This window comes from Odontomachus brunneus, unplaced genomic scaffold, assembly GCF_010583005.1.
Source record: "Odontomachus brunneus isolate Ranch 3 - 2012 unplaced genomic scaffold, Obru_v1 Obru_scaffold_040, whole genome shotgun sequence".
Classification (NCBI taxonomy): domain Eukaryota; kingdom Metazoa; phylum Arthropoda; class Insecta; order Hymenoptera; family Formicidae; genus Odontomachus; species Odontomachus brunneus.
The window spans coordinates 54,761-74,393 of record NW_022639490.1 but is presented as its reverse complement, the minus strand read 5'-3'; the positions used below and the strand labels follow the sequence as shown (position 1 = coordinate 74,393).

Genomic DNA, 19,633 nt, shown 5'->3' with positions numbered 1-19,633 from the left:
CGTTATATCTGACGTTTTACCGTATAATGCACTATTAATTTTATAATTTAATGTTAACTGAGATATATTTTGTAGTTATATATTATATATAAATACATTCATTTACCGCGTGTTAATATATATTTCTGTAAAACTGCACTTTTCTGTCGTTATGATCGGTGCATTAAAATACGAAGGTGAATAAACAAGGAACACACATAGTCTAGAAAAGTATATATTACGATGACACAGACATACTATGCGATATAATTTACATTTATGATATAATACTGAATGAGTAAATTCACTTCAACATCATCAAAAGTTAGAAACATAATAATAATAACGATACAAAAGCTCTTCAGCGTATAAATGCTAAAAAGATTAATTTTTGTCGAGTTTCAATCATGATAATGTTACTTCCACATATACACTGATAAATAAGTAAGTCATATGGAAATCATTGTTTCTCTATTAGTAGGTTTGTAATTCTTGACTTATTGTCATGAGAATAGCATCATCCGGATTAGCGTAATTTGCTAAATCTGAAAAAATAAAACTAGTAAGGATACGAATTGTCAATTATGTTATAACATTTACGTGAAGGAAAAATCGACTACAGAATCATACAAATACGATCTTTCTCTCTTTTTCTGTCGCCGAAAGTAAAAAAAACTTCTTATATACGCGCAAATACAATATTTTATTAACAACAAACTAAAATATCATCAACTTTTTGCTTGAAAATATATCCACATAATCGTTTATCACATAATTTGTATATCCACATAATCGTTTACTCACGATTATGGCCTTGGCTCAACGGATAAGCCTTGAACTTTCTCAGTACGAGCTCCATTATCCAAAATCCACTTAGCCATAAAAGTGCGCCCACTGAGAAAGCTCTGAATGCGGTAACACTTCCGTAAGTATCTATCAACCAGCCGCATATGAAGCTACCGCTCGACACTCCTAAAACCAACCAACAAGCAAGAATCTTATACTAAGGCATCAAAAAGAAAGAATAATTCTAAACTGCGAAAGATGAGAAGTTAATGACCAACCGATTCCTTCGAAAACAGCACCGATGAAGCCTTGCATAGTGGCTTTTGTTCCGGATGGTGTTACTTTGTCGCCGTAGGACACCATTGTCGGCCAACACAGACCGAACGAAGGACCATGGAGCAATTCAAGGATCAAAAATAACCACGGATTCGATATAATACTGTATGTCATGAATCTGTGAAGTAGAATTGATATTTTTATGAGTCTACGAATATAATGAGTCGCGCATGCAATAAGCATATCACAAAAGGAATCATTATTGACCTGATCGCATAGATAAGCAGCACGAGACTCATAACATTAACGTGGCCGAGTTTCTTTAGCACGTTACCGGACAAGAAGTTGAAAGGTAATTCTCCTAAGAAGCATTGAACACCGGTTAAGAGACCCTGCAAAGTTTTAAGCCATGCGACATGATAGCCGGTCGCTAGGTCTTCCGTGTACCAGAACAGAAAGTTCCATATGACTCCCGTGCACATTCCAGCGCCTATGCACCACCAGCCGAACACCAACACTCTTCCTTCCTTCACAACGCTCAACAGTTCCCACAATAGCGACGGTTCATCTCCATTACATTCAGGATTTTTCTGTAACGATACTGCTTTCTCCCATTACCTGCCAATTTCGGGTTCTTTTGATAAGTAAGAAGCACCCAACTTCTGTACCATCTTAATTTCAGTCTGTCACAGATATATAACTATATATATGGCGATATCTCTATTTAAGTATCTTGTATACCTTTCTCAATGTCGTAGACACGATAAAATCGAAAATCATCATTATCAGCATCATGTAAAATATACAATTGTAATTCTTCTCACTCTCTCCTCCGCTGAAAACATCGATCAGATATCCTGCACTTATACCAAAAATACCAAAACCAATGCTACCCCACATCTTCTGTTTTCCATAATCCTTTCTTCTCTCGTAACCTGAAATGTGTGTAACATATAATAACGATAAATAGTTCGATGTTAGTTACTTATTAATGTAACAGCATAATACAAACCAAGGAGATCAAAACAGATGGCATCTGCTATGCTAACTACGACAGCCATTCCGACCCAACTCACTATAGACGCCCATAGAAATAAATAAAATCGATGTTTGTAAGTTTCGCTGTCGTAATGCGAATTTTTAGCCTCTTGCATAAGATGATTAAATCGACTGTTGTTGTGGCATGTCGCCGAACACCAAGTTCTCATTTGATTCCCGCAGTTTGGAATATGTACAAAATCAAACTTACTTATCTTCACATCCACGCAATTAGTCGTCTGCAAATTATTTCTTACGATATAGCCAATGTTATTTTTATAAGAAATAAAAAGTTTATCAGGTTCTTACAAGTAAATCATCATGGTATATATCAAATTCTGCACTAAGCTCAAATGTGTTGTTCATAGAAATATTTTTGCCAGCCAGCTCTATGTAACCATGAGACGGTCCTTTGCAGGATAACTGCAAGTATAAATATTATATCCATTATTTATTTGAGGATAAAAGAATGTGTGATACAGCGTTACATCTAACTTATACATACCTGACAAACTGAATTGATGTGTGTATTTAATATTACAGAATTTATAGTTTCCACTGAAAATTTCTTTTCAGGACAGATTTCTAGATATGGTATATTATTGTCACAGATAAAAGTAACATTTGCACTCCTATCTATTTTGGGGATGAAAGAAATAGAGAAGAAAGCTACTGTTAATACAACTTGGAACACTAAGAAAAAAATTTTATGCAATTTGAATTTATCAGCTAATCCACCAAACAATGGTTTCGAAATTAAACCAGAAATTGGTAAAACTGTGTATATTGTGCCTACTAATGTCGCAGAAAAGCCAAGCTGCTTTGCTATTATTGGCAAAAATGGCACTATTGGTCCCGTCGCTGCAAAGAGACAAATGACTAAATAGCAAAAGATATTTTTGAAACAAATGTGGAATACACAAAATTTTAACTTACCAGCATTATAAAGAAAATAATGTGCTTTTATAGGGGCTAGCCCCCTATCTATGTTTTGCAACATAATGCAGATATATAACAGATCAACGATAACCTTGACTAATTCTGCAATAATATAACACTGTTTGTAGTATAAGTAGTTTATAGTAGTGTTTATAATACTACATACATACACTGCTCAAATAATTTTAAACACAAGAAATATAGTTAGGTATAAACTTTCTGAGTCTTTTATAGCAAAGTTTTAGAAGTCTAGTTTTATCACAAGCAATTTTTTCCACAGCAGCTTATATAAAAAGTAAAACTTACAGGTAGTTCTTAAATATTATATCTGAAATATGCTTTGAGCAAATAGTGGCGGTGATATATTTGATGCGTCAATCATGTGCACTAAATCCAGTGCATTGTGTGAAATATAAAAAATATGCACACGATGCAAATTACTATACTGTGTTCGCGAGTCAAGCACTGCTATCTCATCGATCCTCTTCTTTTGTTATATATCTTCTGTTCCTCTAGGGATACAGTGCCGCTCTTTATCTGCGCTTCCTCCTTCGCCAATGTTCCGCATCGATTTTCACGAAATTTTCGGGGTATTACTGTACTGTAACTGACGGTACTTTATATCTTCAAGATCAAAGTATCGCGATCGCCACTGACCATGGAAGAGATTCGTGACTTTGACCGATCCTATTCATTGGCCATCTACTTTACAATATCAGATGGATCATGGATCAAGAACAGATAAAGCAGATGTAGCGCCCCGATAGTTTTTGCTCTTGCTTATCGATCGTTACGCAATTTTGTATCTGGCTCGACCCGCCGTCGCGTATCGACTACAATACGCCTTTTATTCTTGTCTCTTTATATACAGTTACAATTATCTGCGACATATTTAAACTACACGCGTGTTTTCACGAAAAAACATACGTTATCGAGTTTATTGCATATCGTGTTTTCTGCGTTTTCCCCTCCAGTTATCGGGTTTGATTACTCGTCTTTAGTCATCTGTGCAACCATGTGTTATTAGTCTGCTACTGCATCTGCTATATATGTGTCGATCAAAGACTATACGGACGGATTTTCACAGCCGCGTAAAGCACGCAGGAATGATCCACCAATCACGTGTCTGATATAAGGAACGTCACACTGCGGCATTTTTAAATTAATCATACTTAGATAATATAGGAATATATTATCTAATGCATCTAATGTTATCATTACTAGATTTTTACTGTATTTTACAGTAAATTAAATCTGTTTTGCAATACAACGTTGCAGTAATTTTTTCTGTCAGGAAGCAGCAATACTACCAAGAAACGTCAGCTTAAGATTATATAATAATAATGTTTTGAGATATTGAAATAATATTAATTTAATCATAAAATAACTTTGAATTAACCAAGAAAACTTCATATTAATGTTCAAAGTTTATGAAAAGTCCCGGAAAGTAACATCTTAAAAAACGTTATGTTCGCTACTAGATTTCTTTAGCAGCGTAATTAAAAGCTTCTTAAGTTTAATGTTAGTGTAATATTTTTATGCTATGTATGGGAGTAAGAATAGTAAGTAGATGCCGAAGTATGTCTATTTGAGAATCATCAGTCGCTACGAGAAAGGAGTGAATAATCACGGAACTATCCCAGTAAACACAAAGTATCATCGATGTTACAATATCAGCTCAATCATATAGTATATTACGTAACTGTTATTTTGTTATATAACAAAGTAACAATTACATGACATACTATATAATTGAGCTGACATTGTAATATGGATGATACTTTGTGTTTACTGGGATACGACTGACAAAAGCTGGCGAAATGATCACGGAATGAAACCTCGTGATTTTGTAACAAACTGTGTTTTAATCTGTCGATACATTTACAATATACATTTACAATATATATGTATATATTTATAAGTTTCAATATACTGCTTCTTCTGTCAATGCTTCAGATTCGTCTCAGCGATAAAGATGAGTTAATGTGTATGATGATAGCGGCGTGTTACAGTATATTTCGTCTTTGTTTCGCGCATGTATCACACACATACACGCACACACACATATATATATATATATATATATATATATATATATATATACATATATTTGTGTGATCTGTATGTATATTACTATTATGCGCCTTTTCTTTTCATACGTTTTCCTCCAGTACGCCTCCTCCTCAATCACTTGCCAGTCATAACTCATCATTCATAATCCTGCGTCTTGATCTCACTTTACATCGAGCACATCGTCTATGCGAGATATGTGTTTTATATATACAAAGAAAGCCTAACTTATGTGCTATCCTTACGTCGCTAAGTAATCTACATAACGTACACCAGTAGCGATATTCTTTACCGTGTTAACCATATTCGACGTGATCTCCATTATTAACTCGACATTGATACGACTCAGCTGCATAGTGATCGCACAGCACACATCGACACATCATTAACCTTTAGAGGGCCGGGATTTGAGAGGGCATATCCGCCTTAATAAAGTGGTAAAAAAGGTATCTTATATCATGGATTGACTATATACTAAGTATCGATCATAGATAGCGCCAATATATTGGCTTTCCGGTCCGGAAGGGATCAGCCCGTATATAAAATTTCAAATTCGAAAAAAATACTTCTTTCACATCAATTTGTAAGTGTAAATATGCGTTTCTGATGTATTTTTCGACGTAGAATCCAAATCTGATATCAAAAATACAATAAACCTGAAAACAACCCCTATAAAATTACAAAAACTACCCCTTTTATCACGTAATTTTAATTTTTTTTATTTGAAAGTGCGGATATCAAAAATTAATATTAAAAATTGCTAATAATATTAAGAAAATGAATATTTAATAAAAAAAAAATTGAACAAGTTATTCTGGTGCGCCAAAATATTGGTTTTCCGGACCTCTAAAGGTTAAACATCTTAGTTTGCTGTGCGAACATTATCAACCGGCAACCGTCTCGCTCGCGTTTGACTCTTTGCAGAGTCGAGATATTCCTAGAAGCGCTTTCACTTTTAAGGTATCGCAACCGCGAAGAGTCAAGTAGCAGCCCTACGTTTCACGATAAATACGCAGTTGACGTTAACCTGGAAAATAACGTCGCAAGCATCACGGATGTTTGATGTAGTTTAAGGTAGTCGATCAGCGTGACGTGTTAACAATCGAAATTATCGACGAATAACGCTAATATCGTACGGAATGCCGCTACAGCAACAAAGTGCGTTCGATATATTTATACATAAATCCTCTCTCATTTCTGCAGAATTTTTACGTACATCTCTAATGGTCGACGATTAATTTCTAAGGATTGAAAGAACAATGGAGGACAAAATCAACGTGATAACCGACGGCTAAGATGACAATCAGCGAATCATGGACCCGAACCGCGCGTAGCTATTGGGACCGTCACTAATAAACGGCAAATCGAATATTGCATACTTCTGCGTCCCGACACACACACACACACACGCGCGCGCGCACACACACACACACTCACACACACACACATACACACCGACAAGAAACGCTATCGCGCGCTCGCTAACACGGAGGAACTTTTGATAGAAGTGCGATCGACTTATTCTCGGCGCTAGCGATCTCGCCTTAGAGCTATCAAAAACCTGCCGGCTAATATAGTCTCATTTTAGAAAACTATCAAAAATTCCTACATCGAAAGTAGGCTTTATTTACATATGGCTACATATAACGTGTTCTTTTTTTCTCTGGATTTCATCGGACAGAAGCTAAGACCTCCTCCCTCCTTAGTGTGTAAAAATGCCAAAATTCTCGTCGCTTCCTCGTAAAAAGAAAGTCGAGCGGAGGAGGACAAAGAAACCTACAAATCGTCATCTGATTCCGTAGTGTTGTGGATACGTGTCTAACGACGATCAATTGCGCAAAAAGGGAAGCAATAAATGAAAAAAAGACAAGTTGTGAGGAGGATGTCCCTTCCGAAAGAAAACAAAATTGTCCAAGGCGCACTGTCCGGTCTCTTCCTCTCTCTCATATGAGCTCGTTAAGAGACTTTCGATTTTTTTATTTGGTATTAGACGTGTGAGAGCTGGACCACACATACACACACACACACACACATACATATCCCCCTATTCTTCCAACACCTCCGCCGCGTTATATCACGGTCCACTGTGAAGGAAACCTGAAGAGTAGAGCTCCAACGTTTCTCCGAATCTGACACTATCCGGATAGTAAATAAATGTAAAAAATTCAGATTTTTCAAGAAACCCGAACAGTCGATCAAACATCGATTCCAGATCTCAGCTTGTAAGCGAATCGACCAGACACAGATTCCTCTCGAAAACTTAACAATCAATAAATAATCAATGGCTATGTTTAGCAAAGAAAACTGTTTTGCGGCTATTGTAAAATTGGTGAATTTGGTTAGTGTATGCTCTTATTTTAAATAAGAGCATACATAAATCACGAATTTGACAAAAATTGTAAAGTAACTTTCTTTGCGGGATGTAGCCGATACTTTTAACTTTAATTTGATGACTTAGGCCAAGTTCCACAACATCCGTTTAATTTTAACTACCAGTTAAGTCCCAATAGTGATTGGTTAATTCTGATTAACTCTTCTTAAATATCAAATGCGATTGGTCAAGTCCACCAGCCAGTTAACTGGAGTTTGTGGAACTGGGTCTTAACATGAGAAAATAGTGCCTGTTTATGTATTTAAATAATAATTACATCGAATGTATAATTTTTTTATTAAATTAGATCAATATTCTTATTTATTGGTTTGCTAGTTTTTTTTTATTTAATTTGAATCAATATTCGCGGCTTTAGATCTCGATTCTACATCCGGATTTTGATCCTGGATTCAAATCTGGATTCGAATCTTCTTATGGTCTGAATTTTGATCCAAATAATATGCTTCAGAGTTTTCGAGTCGAAACCGATCATGGATATCCGAATAGTCAGATATCCGAATACTTGGCAGCCCTACTACAGAGTACTATTTCAGTCTGTCTGGACTGAGTCACGCAGAGCTCACAGCGATTCTAGTTATGGCTAAAGCCAGGACGGTCTGTGATGATGCGGCGGCGGCTGAAGAGCATAGAGAGAATGTATGTACTGTTGATAAGCGGTCGGATCCATGGCTAAGTTGGGCCCGTGCGGTACGTAGGCGGATACCGGCGGGCCGTAGGCCGCCGACCTCTGAGCAGCGGCTGCCGAATGAAGAAACGGATGCGGCGCGTAGTTCCTGGGCGTCTGGTTGGCGAGCTTGTTGCAGGCCGACTGGGAAGCGTCCGTCACTGGCGGCACCGACTGCTGCTGCTGTTGCTGCTGCTGTTGTTGCTGCTGCTGTCGTAGGGCCATGTTGTAGTAGCTGGTAGGATTTCGGAACTCGTCCAAAAAAGCGAACGCCGCCGCGGCAGTGGCGTCCTTGTCGTAGAACGGCGCGCTGCCGGTCGTACTCGTGGACGCGGCAAAGTTGAAGGCACTGCCGGCAGCCGGTACCACCGCAGCGGCGCTCTTCAAGCCGATGGAGTCGGCAGACGCGGCCGCGTACTGCGGGAAGGCAGGTATGCCGGGCTGCTGGTCAGCTCCGACGGTGGACGTCACGGTGGCCGTCGCCGACACAGTAGTTGCGGCTGCGTTCTGTTGCTCTTGTTGCTGCTGCTGTTGCTGCTTGCTCTTTCTGCTCTTCTTCGGCTTAGACGACGTCGTGGTGGTGGGCGCAGCGCTCTCGCCTGCTCGACGCGACATCGCCAAGATGCCTGGGCTGTTCTTCGCCGCTGCGCTCTGCAGACTTTGCAACAGATTCAGATCTAACTCCGCCCCTGGTGCAGAGCCACGCCCATAGGCCAGATGTTCCGGTTTCGTCGCAGGTGGCCGCGGGATCGTCAGCAGCTGCTGTTGCTCTTTGCCTGGTCGACCCACCAAGCCGAGGCTCAACCGTGCATATGCCGGATTGGATGCTACTGAGTCGGCGAGGCTACCGACGTACGCGGCGTCGAATTGACTGGCGGAGACGGCGTCCGGTTGCGGCAAAGCCATCATCGGATCGAAGCCAAACTGTTCCTGAGTTGCGCGCGTCGAACTCTCCTGCGGCAGGCTGCGCGAGCTGCCGGAATCGCCGGACGATGGCTCGTTATACACGCGTTTCTTCACAGGTGGAAGGTTACCGCTGGCTGCCGCTGGACTGGTAGTGCCGGCGCTGCTGGTAGACTTGCTGGTCGTGTCGAAGTAATGAGGACTATGATACACTGCTCTCGAGTTCGCTAGCGGGTAACCGGATGGCTGGAAGCCGCTCTGGTAAAGCGACTCATGTGCCGTCAGGTTCTGTTGGAATGTTAACAGCTGCGTCTGATCCTGCGCCACCAGTTGCTCCCCGCTGCCGGACGTCTTGCTGAGAAAACCGCGTGACTGCGCGTATTTCTGTGCGTTCAGGCTGTCGCTGATCTCGGAGAAGCTGGCTCGCTCCTGCGCCGTCGTCGACTGCTGCGTCTGTTCTGGACAGCCGTGTCGCGAAGCAGATCTCTGGAGCTCAATGTTGGTGTAACTGTTCGGATACGTCGGCGGATACTGACTCGGCGACTGGTAGATCTGATGATTCGCGTTCAGGTTTAACGACGATTCCGACTGGACGGGGAAGTTCCTCTGCTGGTCGCTCGTCGTCGCGGCCTTCTCGCTAACGTTGGACTTGAGATATTCCGTTCGTTGGTGTTCGGGCTCGCTCACTGACGACGTCGTCGGTGACTGTTGAACGTATGCGGGGTTCTGCTTGAAGCCCTGGGGATAGCTCGACGGCGCCGGCGATGTCGTAGTCGCGGAATATTCTTCCGAATTCTTCGAGGACTGCAGCTGCGAGTAATTCGGCGGTTGTTGGGGGGAGGGTTGCTGGTAACTCGGCGATTGCTGCGGAGTCTGCACAGGCGGGCAGGTCGACTTACGCTGAGGCGAGGATTGCGAATAGTTCGCCGCTGGCGTCTGCTGTGGCGAGAGCTGTGAGTAGCTCGACGGGGTCTGCGGCGAGTGCAGCGGATGCGAGTACGTAGTCGGCTGCTGAGGAGACGGCTGCGAATAATTGGTCAACGATTGCGGCGACGACTGCGAGTACGGGCTGTTCTGCGGCGACGATTGCGAGTAAGCTGGCTGCGTCTGCGGCGAGTGTTGGGCGAAGGTCTGGATCTGCTGTGGCGACGGCTGCGAGTAGTTCCGCGGCTGCGGGGACGCCTGCGGATACGAGTTCAGAGGCTGCGGCGACGGCTGCGAGTAGTTGGCGGAGTGCGCCTGCGGCGATGGCTGAGAGAAGCCTGGCGGTTGGGGAGATGGCTGCGAATACACGCTGGGCGGTTGAGGTGAAGGTTGAGAATAATTCGCAGGCGGCTGCGGCGAAAGTTGAGAGTAGCCGGCGGATTGCTGAGGAGAAGACTGCGCATACGGCGAGTGCTGCTGTTGTGGCGACGCTTGCGAGTAATTCGGCGGTGCTTGAGGGGAAGGCTGCGAGTAAGGGGAATGCTGCTGTTGCGGAGATGCTTGCGAGTAATTAGCAACTGCCTGCGGGGAGGGTTGAGAATAATTGGCGACGGCGTTCTGCTGAGGAGATGGCTGTGAGTACTTCGCCGTAGGTGGCTGTTGCGGCGAAGGCTGCGAGTAATTCGACGGCGGCGTCTGGGGCGACGGCTGAGGGTAGACCGGCTGAATCGGTTGCGGCGAGTGCTGCGAATAAACGGGCGATTGATTTTGATTGTTGCTGGGCAACTGCTGCGTATAGGAGTCGCCCTGCACCGTGTTCTGAGGAGGGAAGCTGCTCTGCGGCGAGCGTTGCGGAAATGTCGGAGACATTTGCGGATATGTCTCGCTGGCGTTCTCTTGTGGCGAGGATTTTTGATACGGCGACTGGTGTGGCGACTGATGGGCGTGCACCTGAGGATACGGGGGTGGTGGCTGCTCGTAAGAGGCGGACGACGGGTAAGCCGGAGACAGGGGGTGATTTTGCGGCGACGGCGTGGGCGGCAATTGCGCGCTGTATCTCGGAGGCGTTGCGTAAAAAGGGCTGTTGTAAGGACTGCTGCCGGTCGACAATGCGTCCTGGTAGAAACCCGCGCCTCTTATCGGCGGCTCGTTCGTGGTCACCACTGGCTGATTCTGAGGGGAACGGACCGCGCGCGAAGCCGGCGGCGATTCCTGAGAAAAACTGGACACCGACTCACTGACACTACTGCCGCCGGTACTCATCCGCCGCTGCCTGCCGCAGAACACCTCCTGTAAGTCGCCATCCTTCTTCGCCGTGGCCTCCTCCGTCTCGTCGTCCTTCTTTTTTGATTTTGGCGCTCCGAAAGCTTTGAACCAGGCACTCAAGTTCGGCGTGGCGGACTTTGGTTTCTGCGACTCCTCCGTGCTGGGTCGAGACTCCTTCTCGTCCGCTGCACTCGACGTGCCACCCGTAGCACCTTTCAGACTCACTGTTTTCTCTTCTTTGATACTAGAAGCCCGAGACGGTGTGCGCGCGTGGTCCTCTTCCTCATCGTCGTTCGACAAATTGGGATTGGGTGATGGCACCAGACTTTTGCAGATCAATTGAATGGAATCCACGTTCTTCAGAACGGTACCTAAGCTAAGCTTCGGCTCTTCGTCGTTATCCTTGCTCGGCTGGTCGTTATCGCTAGTAGCGTAGACCGCGTCGTTGGTGTTAGTGTTGGGTATATTGAGTGGTTTTTTCAGAAGCAAGTTCCCTTTGCTCTTGCCCGGCTGCAAGCGGTTCATTGTGCGTTGTATCTTCTTCGGTCGACTTGGTCCGTGAGGCCCAAATATCTTAATAGAACTCGGTCTCTTTCGCGCAGCCTCTGCTTTCGTTCCCGATCGACTGGATTCGACTGGAGTGTGAGACATTGGAGAGTCGCTGCCAGAAGAGAATCCTGACAGTTTTGGTGCGTCATCGAGCCATTTATTGATGTCCTATTTCATGTAATAATTTCACAAATGTAAACATACGAAAATATTCGAATAGTAATGTATTATTCAAATAGCATTATTATTATTATTATAGTATTATTCGTAGCATACGTATTATTCAAATGATTACAAATTGTACAATTATATTTTGCTATTTATTACTACTACTGATATTACCCTTATAGAAATATCATACTAAGAATCATTGATAATTACTTATTTTCAGTATTAAAAATAATAAGTGGATAATAAGTAATTATCAATGATTCTTAGTATGATATTTCTATAAGGGTATATTGCTGCTTTTAATCTTTTTCCTGTAAACGCACGTATGCATTTTATGAATTTCTTATTTTTTCTTATATAGTTTATTAAATTTCGCCACGGTTCATGAACTCGATACAAGCAATAGTTAAGTAACTGTCACAGGTAAGGTAAACGTCCTAGTGATTGAACATGTACCGATAATTGAATTACTAATAATATATTTGTGTTTGTTAAGATGCTTATCAATAAATGAAACAAAATCACAAAGTAACTAAATATTTCTTTTTATTTATTATATTGTTTTGTATATTGAAAAGCATTTCAACAAAGAAAAATATAAAATCAATATGTCAATCATTGGGACATGTATGTTCGACCATCGTTGTAAATATTATAAAATATTATAGTTCTTTTACATAGTGATAAAATATAATCTGCTGTAATTCCTTTTTATAGTGATTATAATGTATTATAGAGAGAGTTTCTTTTTTAAATATTATATAAGAATGATAATAAATGAAATTTCGTTTAATATAGTCCAATGCTTTTGATTTTTCAAGAATTTATTGATTAATATCAATTCTTTATTGATTAACAATTCAAAATATTTTCTCCTAAGTAATCATTTGAGTTATGAAGCACATAAAAAAACCCCATATTAAAAAAAGTAACCACTTTCGTTAGAATTATTACTCTCAAATGTTCTACTATTTATGAGCCAAGATTATCTCTCCCAACACGTTTTAAGCACGTAATTTAATGTACGTTTTTGGTTTTTCTAAACGTCAATTTAAATAAACACAAATGTCCCGCGTGAGCGTCAATTAAATGTCAATATAAAGGGTTAATAAATATGAAAAATGAATAGAATAATGCTGCTAACATACAGACAGAAAATAACTAATATAATAACTCAATAAATAATATGTAACTTAGTAAATTTATGTAAATTATATATATAAAACGTATATGTGTGTGTCATGTCATATATGTGTGAATATAGATCTGTTCTTTGTACTACTGAACTGGTGCAACATATTGAAGTGAGACAAACATACGTTTTCTCACTCTAACTTATTACACTAGTTCAGCAATACAGCTACAAAGAACAGGCCTTATATGTTTATATCATCTATCTTCATTAAACAAATTTTATAGTCGAAATAATTATAAACTTACATGAAGCGTCTTCTCCGTCGCTTGATTTAACGCTTGACTCAGAGAATTCTCTTCTGCTCCTAGTCCTTTGGTATGTTTAGTTTGAGCGACTTTCTTTTCATTAATTTCCGAGTCTTGATTCTTAATTGTGTCGTCGTTAACCGTGTTCTTATCTTCCTTCGTACCTTTCTTTGACTTTGATCGCTTTGCACTATCTTTGTCATTGTCATGAAAAGTACTACCATTTGAAGGCACTTTTTTTGAAAAGACACCATGAGTGTCGTTTTTTACCGCTTTCCTTTGCTTCTCTTTTTCGTTTTTCAACTTCTCCTCGCGTCTCCTATCACTTATCTTATCCTTTAAACTATCAAGCGACTCTAAATCTTTATTACCAATTAATGCGGAGAGTTTTTTGGAGGCGTGAGTATGCTTTGAATCTAAAGCACTTTCTAATTCTACATCTTTGGGATCCGCCTGGCTTTTCAACTCTCCGTTTTTCAGTTCTTCGTTCTTCTGTTTTGATTTCTTCTCTTTCTCTTTCGTATGGCTCTTGTCGGACTTTTCATCAGCTTTTGCTGCAGTTTTTAAGCTCGCCTTCTCTTTCTTACGACTCTTTTTCATTTTGACGTGTGAAGATTGCTTTTTATCTTCCTTGAAAACCGTGTCGCTTTCTTCCACTTCGATTTTTTTAGCGTTTTTCTTGGCATTGTCCGCTAATATTCCGGTTTCCTCAAGCTCCTTCCTTTCGATTTTTCTACTTTTACTCTTCACGATTACTAGAGGCTCATAATCTTCCTCGAAATCTTCTTTTCGCTTCTTATTCTCTTTTGTTTCTTTCGCAGATCGTACGATTTCCGAATCTTTTTTCGGTTTATGTCGTTCTTTGCTTGTTTTTTTGTTAGGAGTTTTCAATTCTTCTGCTTCTTTAGAGGATAGTTTTTTGGTTTTAAGTAAATTGTTTACATCAACATTTTTCCTTCTCTTTGATGTTGCAATGCTGGTTTCGGATATTGCATCTTCACTTTCTTGGTCTTCCTGTTCCTCTTCATCCTCATCCAGCTCTTCCTCTTTCACCTTTTTACCTTTCTTCTTTCCCCTTTTCTTTTTAGTAATCTTGATACTTTTATTCCTCTTTTCATCTTCATCCACCTTTTCACTCTTAGACTTGGCTCTACTTTCGGGTTTATATGACTTAGATTTTTTGGTTGACTTTTTCGAACGTTTGCGTGCGTTGTGATGCGAAGAAGATAAAAGGCGTGACGGGTAAGATGGAGATGTTGGCGTTCCAGCTAACGATCGAGGAGATGCAGGATCTTCATCACTGGACGTCTCTGATTCCAAATAACGATTCACAGCCTTGTCGAAAGCTTCTTTAAGATTAACCGCCATTTCCGTATATTCTGTAATTTATAAAACGTTTATGTCAAGATGTTGATAAAACGAAGTTACTTATCAGCAAAAATATATTTAAATTAATATTTAAGTTAAATAGAAAAATGTACAAACCATTATCTGAACCATTGTACTGCCTACAATTATCAACAATAAGTCGGAAATCGCGTTTAAACTGACTTAAACTCTTGTACGAGCCGCCTTCCAATTTCTCCTCCATAGTACTGAGATCCATAGGCCTTCGTACCACACTATAATACCTGTAAAAACCATTCGTGACGTTAATAATAGAATATCATAAAGATTTCTTGGCCATCCAAGAAATCGTTATAATCAATCAACGTCCATAAAAAAAAAAAAAAAAAAAACTGTACCAAAAATCGAATATTTGTAAGAATCCGCACCTCGGTGCATACTCTTCATCAACAGGATCAATAAATGGCCAGGCGTCCGTATGATCTTTAACACTTTCGAGTACTTTGTGCATTCCAACGCGGCGTTCTTCCTCTTCGATGCCGAAGGAATAGCCAAATCTATACCCCGTATAATTGCACGACACATAATTACCATCGCCATGATTACCGATGCCTTTCTTCTTCTCCAAGTCCTGTACCTCGTCCCGCGTGTGAATAACAATCTGACCAACAGCTGAGGCTAGGGAATTGTTTGTTTGCCGTCCTTTCTTCTGAATCGGCGGATTTGGCATCGGCGGCGAGGTCTCTTCCTTAACGTAAACAGCTTTCGTGCCTGGCTCCTTTTTAGTCCCTTTGGTCGTTTTAGTCTTAATCTTGGACCTGACCATGACTGCGTCCATCTGTGTGGTAGGTTCCTGGCTTCGGAGCACTCGTGAGCTGTTACGCTGTAATAGTTTGCGCCTTTGCTGTTTCTCTTTCAAATCAAACAACTTTGGTATTTCCGGCATGAAGTCTTCGGACAATGTACGATAAAGTTTACGCTCGGTGTCGTATTCCTAGGAAGAAAGATAGACAGATAGATAGATAAATGAATATCGAATAAATATCAATGAACGATATGTATGTATTTTCGTACACCAGAAGCAATCGTTACCGAGTCACGAAATTTTTCAACCAGTCTGCTCCAGTCTTGTTGAGTGAAACAAACAACTTGCCAAACGCTCTCTCGTCCCTTGTTCTCGCTGTCTATTAAACTAACTTCCTCCTTCTCCTCCTCTTCCTGTTCCTCCTTCGCCACTCTGTTCCGTCGTCTTTTACGCTTTTTGTCCCGTGGCTTGCTTTTCTGCTTGTATGAGGCACTGTTAGAAGTATCAATATAATCCTCCCTGTACAGTCGAGTGCCGTAGAAGTACCAGTAGGCAGAATTCTTACGATCATGTCCCAAAGGTTCGACTCGCAGGCTATCCGAGTCCAAATTACTTAACGACTGCTCCTGTTACATTAACATTATGACGTTAAACAATCATAGTGCATTTTTATATAATATCTCGCTTAACTGAACACATACTACGTCTTCGGCGTCTAGCCTGAAGTCACAGAGAGCACGTAGTATCTCTACTTTCTGACGAAGAGGCAACAACTCAAAGTCTACGTCTGTATTGAAAGGGTTTTCATATTTGTATTCCTGTAAAGTATGTAAAGTTAAATATATATAGAGATGTAGGGATTCGTCGATATCGACGACTAAAACTTCACTCGGGAAAAGAATTTTGTCTCTATATGTGTGTGTGTGTGTGTGTGTAGTAATACATATAATCATATATAATTTTATATGTCCATGAGAAAAATGCTATTGCACAAATACAATGCAAATAAATGTTTATATTTCTAATGGCTCATGATATTTAATAGAATAAAACTATTTCTTCCTTTCTTCATTCAAAAGCATTTTCTTCCATGTGTGTACGTATATACAGTTATATAAAATTATATATATGTAAAACTATATAAATAGAATTCACACATATAGATAGGGGGTCATATATAATTATATACGACTTATATATAATTATATATAATTATATATAATTATATATGTGTATATGTAATGCATGTAATATATGTATAACAATTTTTTTCCCGGGCATATCGCGCGGAGCAATCTCGAGAGATACTCACTTGACATTTCTTCCGAAAGAGTCTACGCAAAAACATCTGATAATTAAAGGTAGAGATGTCATTGCGAGTGTCATTTGGCAAACAGCCTTCCAACAATTTTACTATTAGCTCCTGAAGAAGTCGTCCCTCCGTACCTCCGTCGGTTAGTAAAGCTTCTTCTAAATCCTACAATTATGTCACATTAATATTGAAACACGTTCGAGTGTACGATATGTTGACGGTCAAGGAGGGAACAGAATGGTGTATGCAAGCTCATAAATAAAACAATCAAGCCGAAGCGTGACAGCCAGTTCACTGTCTGGATACCAAAGCGGTACTAGCGGGTTTTGTATACGCTGCTTACTCGTAAGAGTTAGCATTTAATTAGATACCTCGATATCAAAATCCAGAAGATTGAAGGCAGCTCTAAATAATGAGCAAAAGTGTGCTATACTTGGCACCTCCCACCACGATTGAATGTCTAAAAAAATAAAGGAACAATTAAGAGTTCCTTCATCTTAATCCCACTAATTATTTGAGAGTAATCAGTCGTAATTACGTGTCGTTTGGACCAAGCAATATTGTTGCAGAGGAGTGCATATGAATTTATATTCCAATAAAAACATTTTAGTTTAATGTTTCTTGCCAAATAATCACTGTGTGATTTTAACAACCTCTTTATATTTAATCAAAATACAAAGATACCGCTACTAAGTAATCAAATTGAAAATTCAATTGCAAGATATTTCTTGTAACAGACAGATATGTTCACATATGTGTTTTCCTTTTCAATGATATTTTATTAATGTATTTTTAATATTTTTCGAAGTTTGTACATTCATGTCTACGTGTTATATTTAATGCCATACATTTTTCTTGGTTTATCCATAAGAAAATATCTCTGGACTTGATTCAAAATTTACTCAAACATAAACAATCACTTGGGATAATATTATTTCATACTATATCGATACATTCACATGTTACTTTAAGAATTCTACTCACAGGTTTACACAAAAAATGCAAAATATCAAGTGTACAGCTACACAACTCATACACAGGAAACACACACGTACACGCGCGCACAGCATACGTACAAAAAAGGAGCACACACACACACACATACACACACACACGCACATAGAGATTCCTGTAAACAAAATTTAAGGACACACATCCAAGGACACACATCCTATATAGTAGTTCAAGAATCAAAGATCATTATATATGCGCGGCTCGCTACCACGAAGACGCGACACTATTTCTATCGTCGTAGTGACTTTACGTGTGTGTGCATATATATATGTACATATACATATATATACGTATATACATATATATATATATACATATATATACACACACATCATTAGCGAAAAGACAAAGCTCAGACACATAGAATGCCGTTCGGTCGCGCGGTGTTTCTCACTCTTTTCCGACGCGACAGCCGGTGACTGAGAACTCACCTAGGATCCCGATGAAAGTTGGAAACATAACCCGTCGTGTGGCGGGCGAACCGGGCGAATCACGTCAGGGTGGGACAGACACGGTGGAGCTTGGCGAAGATCGGCGTCGGGGGGTCGGCTTCGGGCTCAGTCGAGTCGAAACGGAGCGCGCGGGCGAGCGCGAATCGCGCTTCCTTGGTAGGCCGTACCCGGCGCCGCGGCAGGCGAAAAAGAAAGAGAGAGGTGGCGATGTGGAGGCTCGTATAGCGCGCAGTGTAGCGCAGTCTGTGCGCGCGCGACGAGGAGAATCGAGCAAAACACTTCCGCCGCCCGGCGATGTACATATATATATATGTGTATATATATATATGTGTATAGATATTTTACATATGTATGCGTGTGTATGGATCAGTATGTGTGTGTGTGTGTGTGTATGTATGTATATATGTATGTATGTATAAATGTATGTATGTATGTATGATGTGCGCGTGTGAATGCCGAGCCCGTATATATTAAAACACCGGGATGCACATCAACGGTGCATAACACCCGTAGTAGTCCCAGTAGGCGCGGGCGAGCGTGCGATGAGCGCGAGCTCGCATAGCTCGCAGAGCATAACTAGCTGGCCGGGCTTCGCTGGAGGGATCGGTGAACGCAGCTAGCGGCGTAGGGCGCATTCGCGCATCCGTTTTGTACCGCCAGCCGCTCTCGGCGGGCCGATCTCTCTCTCTCTCTCTTTCTCTCTCTCCTCTCTCTCTCTTTCCGGTCGACGTCTCCGATGTCGACGTTATCGTCGTCGTCGTCCTCGTCGTCGGCGCCTCGTCTGTCTCACCGATTTATCTGGCCGCGACACGATCGTCGTGTAGCTCGCGATGGATGCGCGCGGCACTCGCGGTCATTCTAATCGGGACACACGGGCTGGCGAATCCAAAACACATAACCACCAGCCGCCGTCGTCGTCGTCGTCGCCGCCGCCGCCGCCACCGCCACCGCCGCCGCCGTCGTCGTCGTCGCCGTCGCCGTCGCCACCGTGGCCGCGCCGAACGGAGCCAACGCGCGATCCGACGACGAGTTTGCGCGAGAAGCGACGCTCGGGAAGGACGGACGAACGGACGGTCGCTCTCGGCGCGCGCTCGGTTAAGGCGTGTGCAACGCGAACGATCGGCACGTACCTTGCGCGCCCGACGATTCCTCTGGCACGATACGCTTATTCAACTACACTTTACACGGGTGCGGACCAGCACGGACTGTTTGCAGAGTGGCTCGCTTGTACTCGCGACGCGATTATTGCGCAAATGCCATCTGATCGCAATGGGTGTGAATTAGATTAATATGGCGGTTCTGTGCC

At 41.5% G+C, this 19,633-nt stretch overlaps 2 protein-coding genes across 8 annotated transcripts; both read right to left on the bottom strand.

The window, feature by feature from the left end:
* Positions 1 to 198: 198 nt before the first annotated feature.
* LOC116844191 (major facilitator superfamily domain-containing protein 6) lies at positions 199 to 4,065 on the bottom strand. 2 transcript variants are annotated; one of them, XM_032815400.1, is made up of 10 exons: positions 3,325 to 4,065; positions 3,016 to 3,120; positions 2,585 to 2,940; positions 2,389 to 2,502; positions 2,054 to 2,318; positions 1,783 to 1,976; positions 1,309 to 1,631; positions 1,044 to 1,219; positions 784 to 951; positions 454 to 524 (listed from the first exon to the last, which is right to left on the bottom strand). In XM_032815400.1, the coding sequence occupies exons 2-10, from the start codon at positions 3,077 to 3,079 to the stop codon at positions 454 to 456; spliced, it is 1,731 nt and encodes a 576-aa protein (XP_032671291.1). In that variant the 5' UTR covers positions 3,080 to 3,120; positions 3,325 to 4,065. The 2 variants fall into 2 exon arrangements, with proteins under 2 accessions (XP_032671290.1, XP_032671291.1); XM_032815399.1 differs by lacking the exon at positions 3,325 to 4,065 and having other exon boundaries at positions 199 to 524; positions 3,016 to 3,079.
* Positions 4,066 to 4,796: 731 nt separating this feature from the next.
* LOC116844189 (protein split ends) lies at positions 4,797 to 19,555 on the bottom strand. 6 transcript variants are annotated; one of them, XM_032815390.1, is made up of 9 exons: positions 18,307 to 19,555; positions 17,233 to 17,321; positions 16,862 to 17,026; positions 16,251 to 16,367; positions 15,819 to 16,175; positions 15,143 to 15,738; positions 14,883 to 15,028; positions 13,398 to 14,776; positions 4,797 to 11,954 (listed from the first exon to the last, which is right to left on the bottom strand). In XM_032815390.1, the coding sequence occupies exons 1-9, from the start codon at positions 18,332 to 18,334 to the stop codon at positions 8,061 to 8,063; spliced, it is 6,771 nt and encodes a 2,256-aa protein (XP_032671281.1). In that variant the 5' UTR covers positions 18,335 to 19,555; the 3' UTR covers positions 4,797 to 8,060. The 6 variants fall into 6 exon arrangements, with proteins under 6 accessions (XP_032671281.1, XP_032671287.1, XP_032671286.1 ...); XM_032815396.1 differs by lacking the exon at positions 18,307 to 19,555 and adding an exon at positions 17,846 to 18,276; XM_032815393.1 differs by having other exon boundaries at positions 4,798 to 11,954; positions 15,173 to 15,738.
* Positions 19,556 to 19,633: the final 78 nt, after the last annotated feature.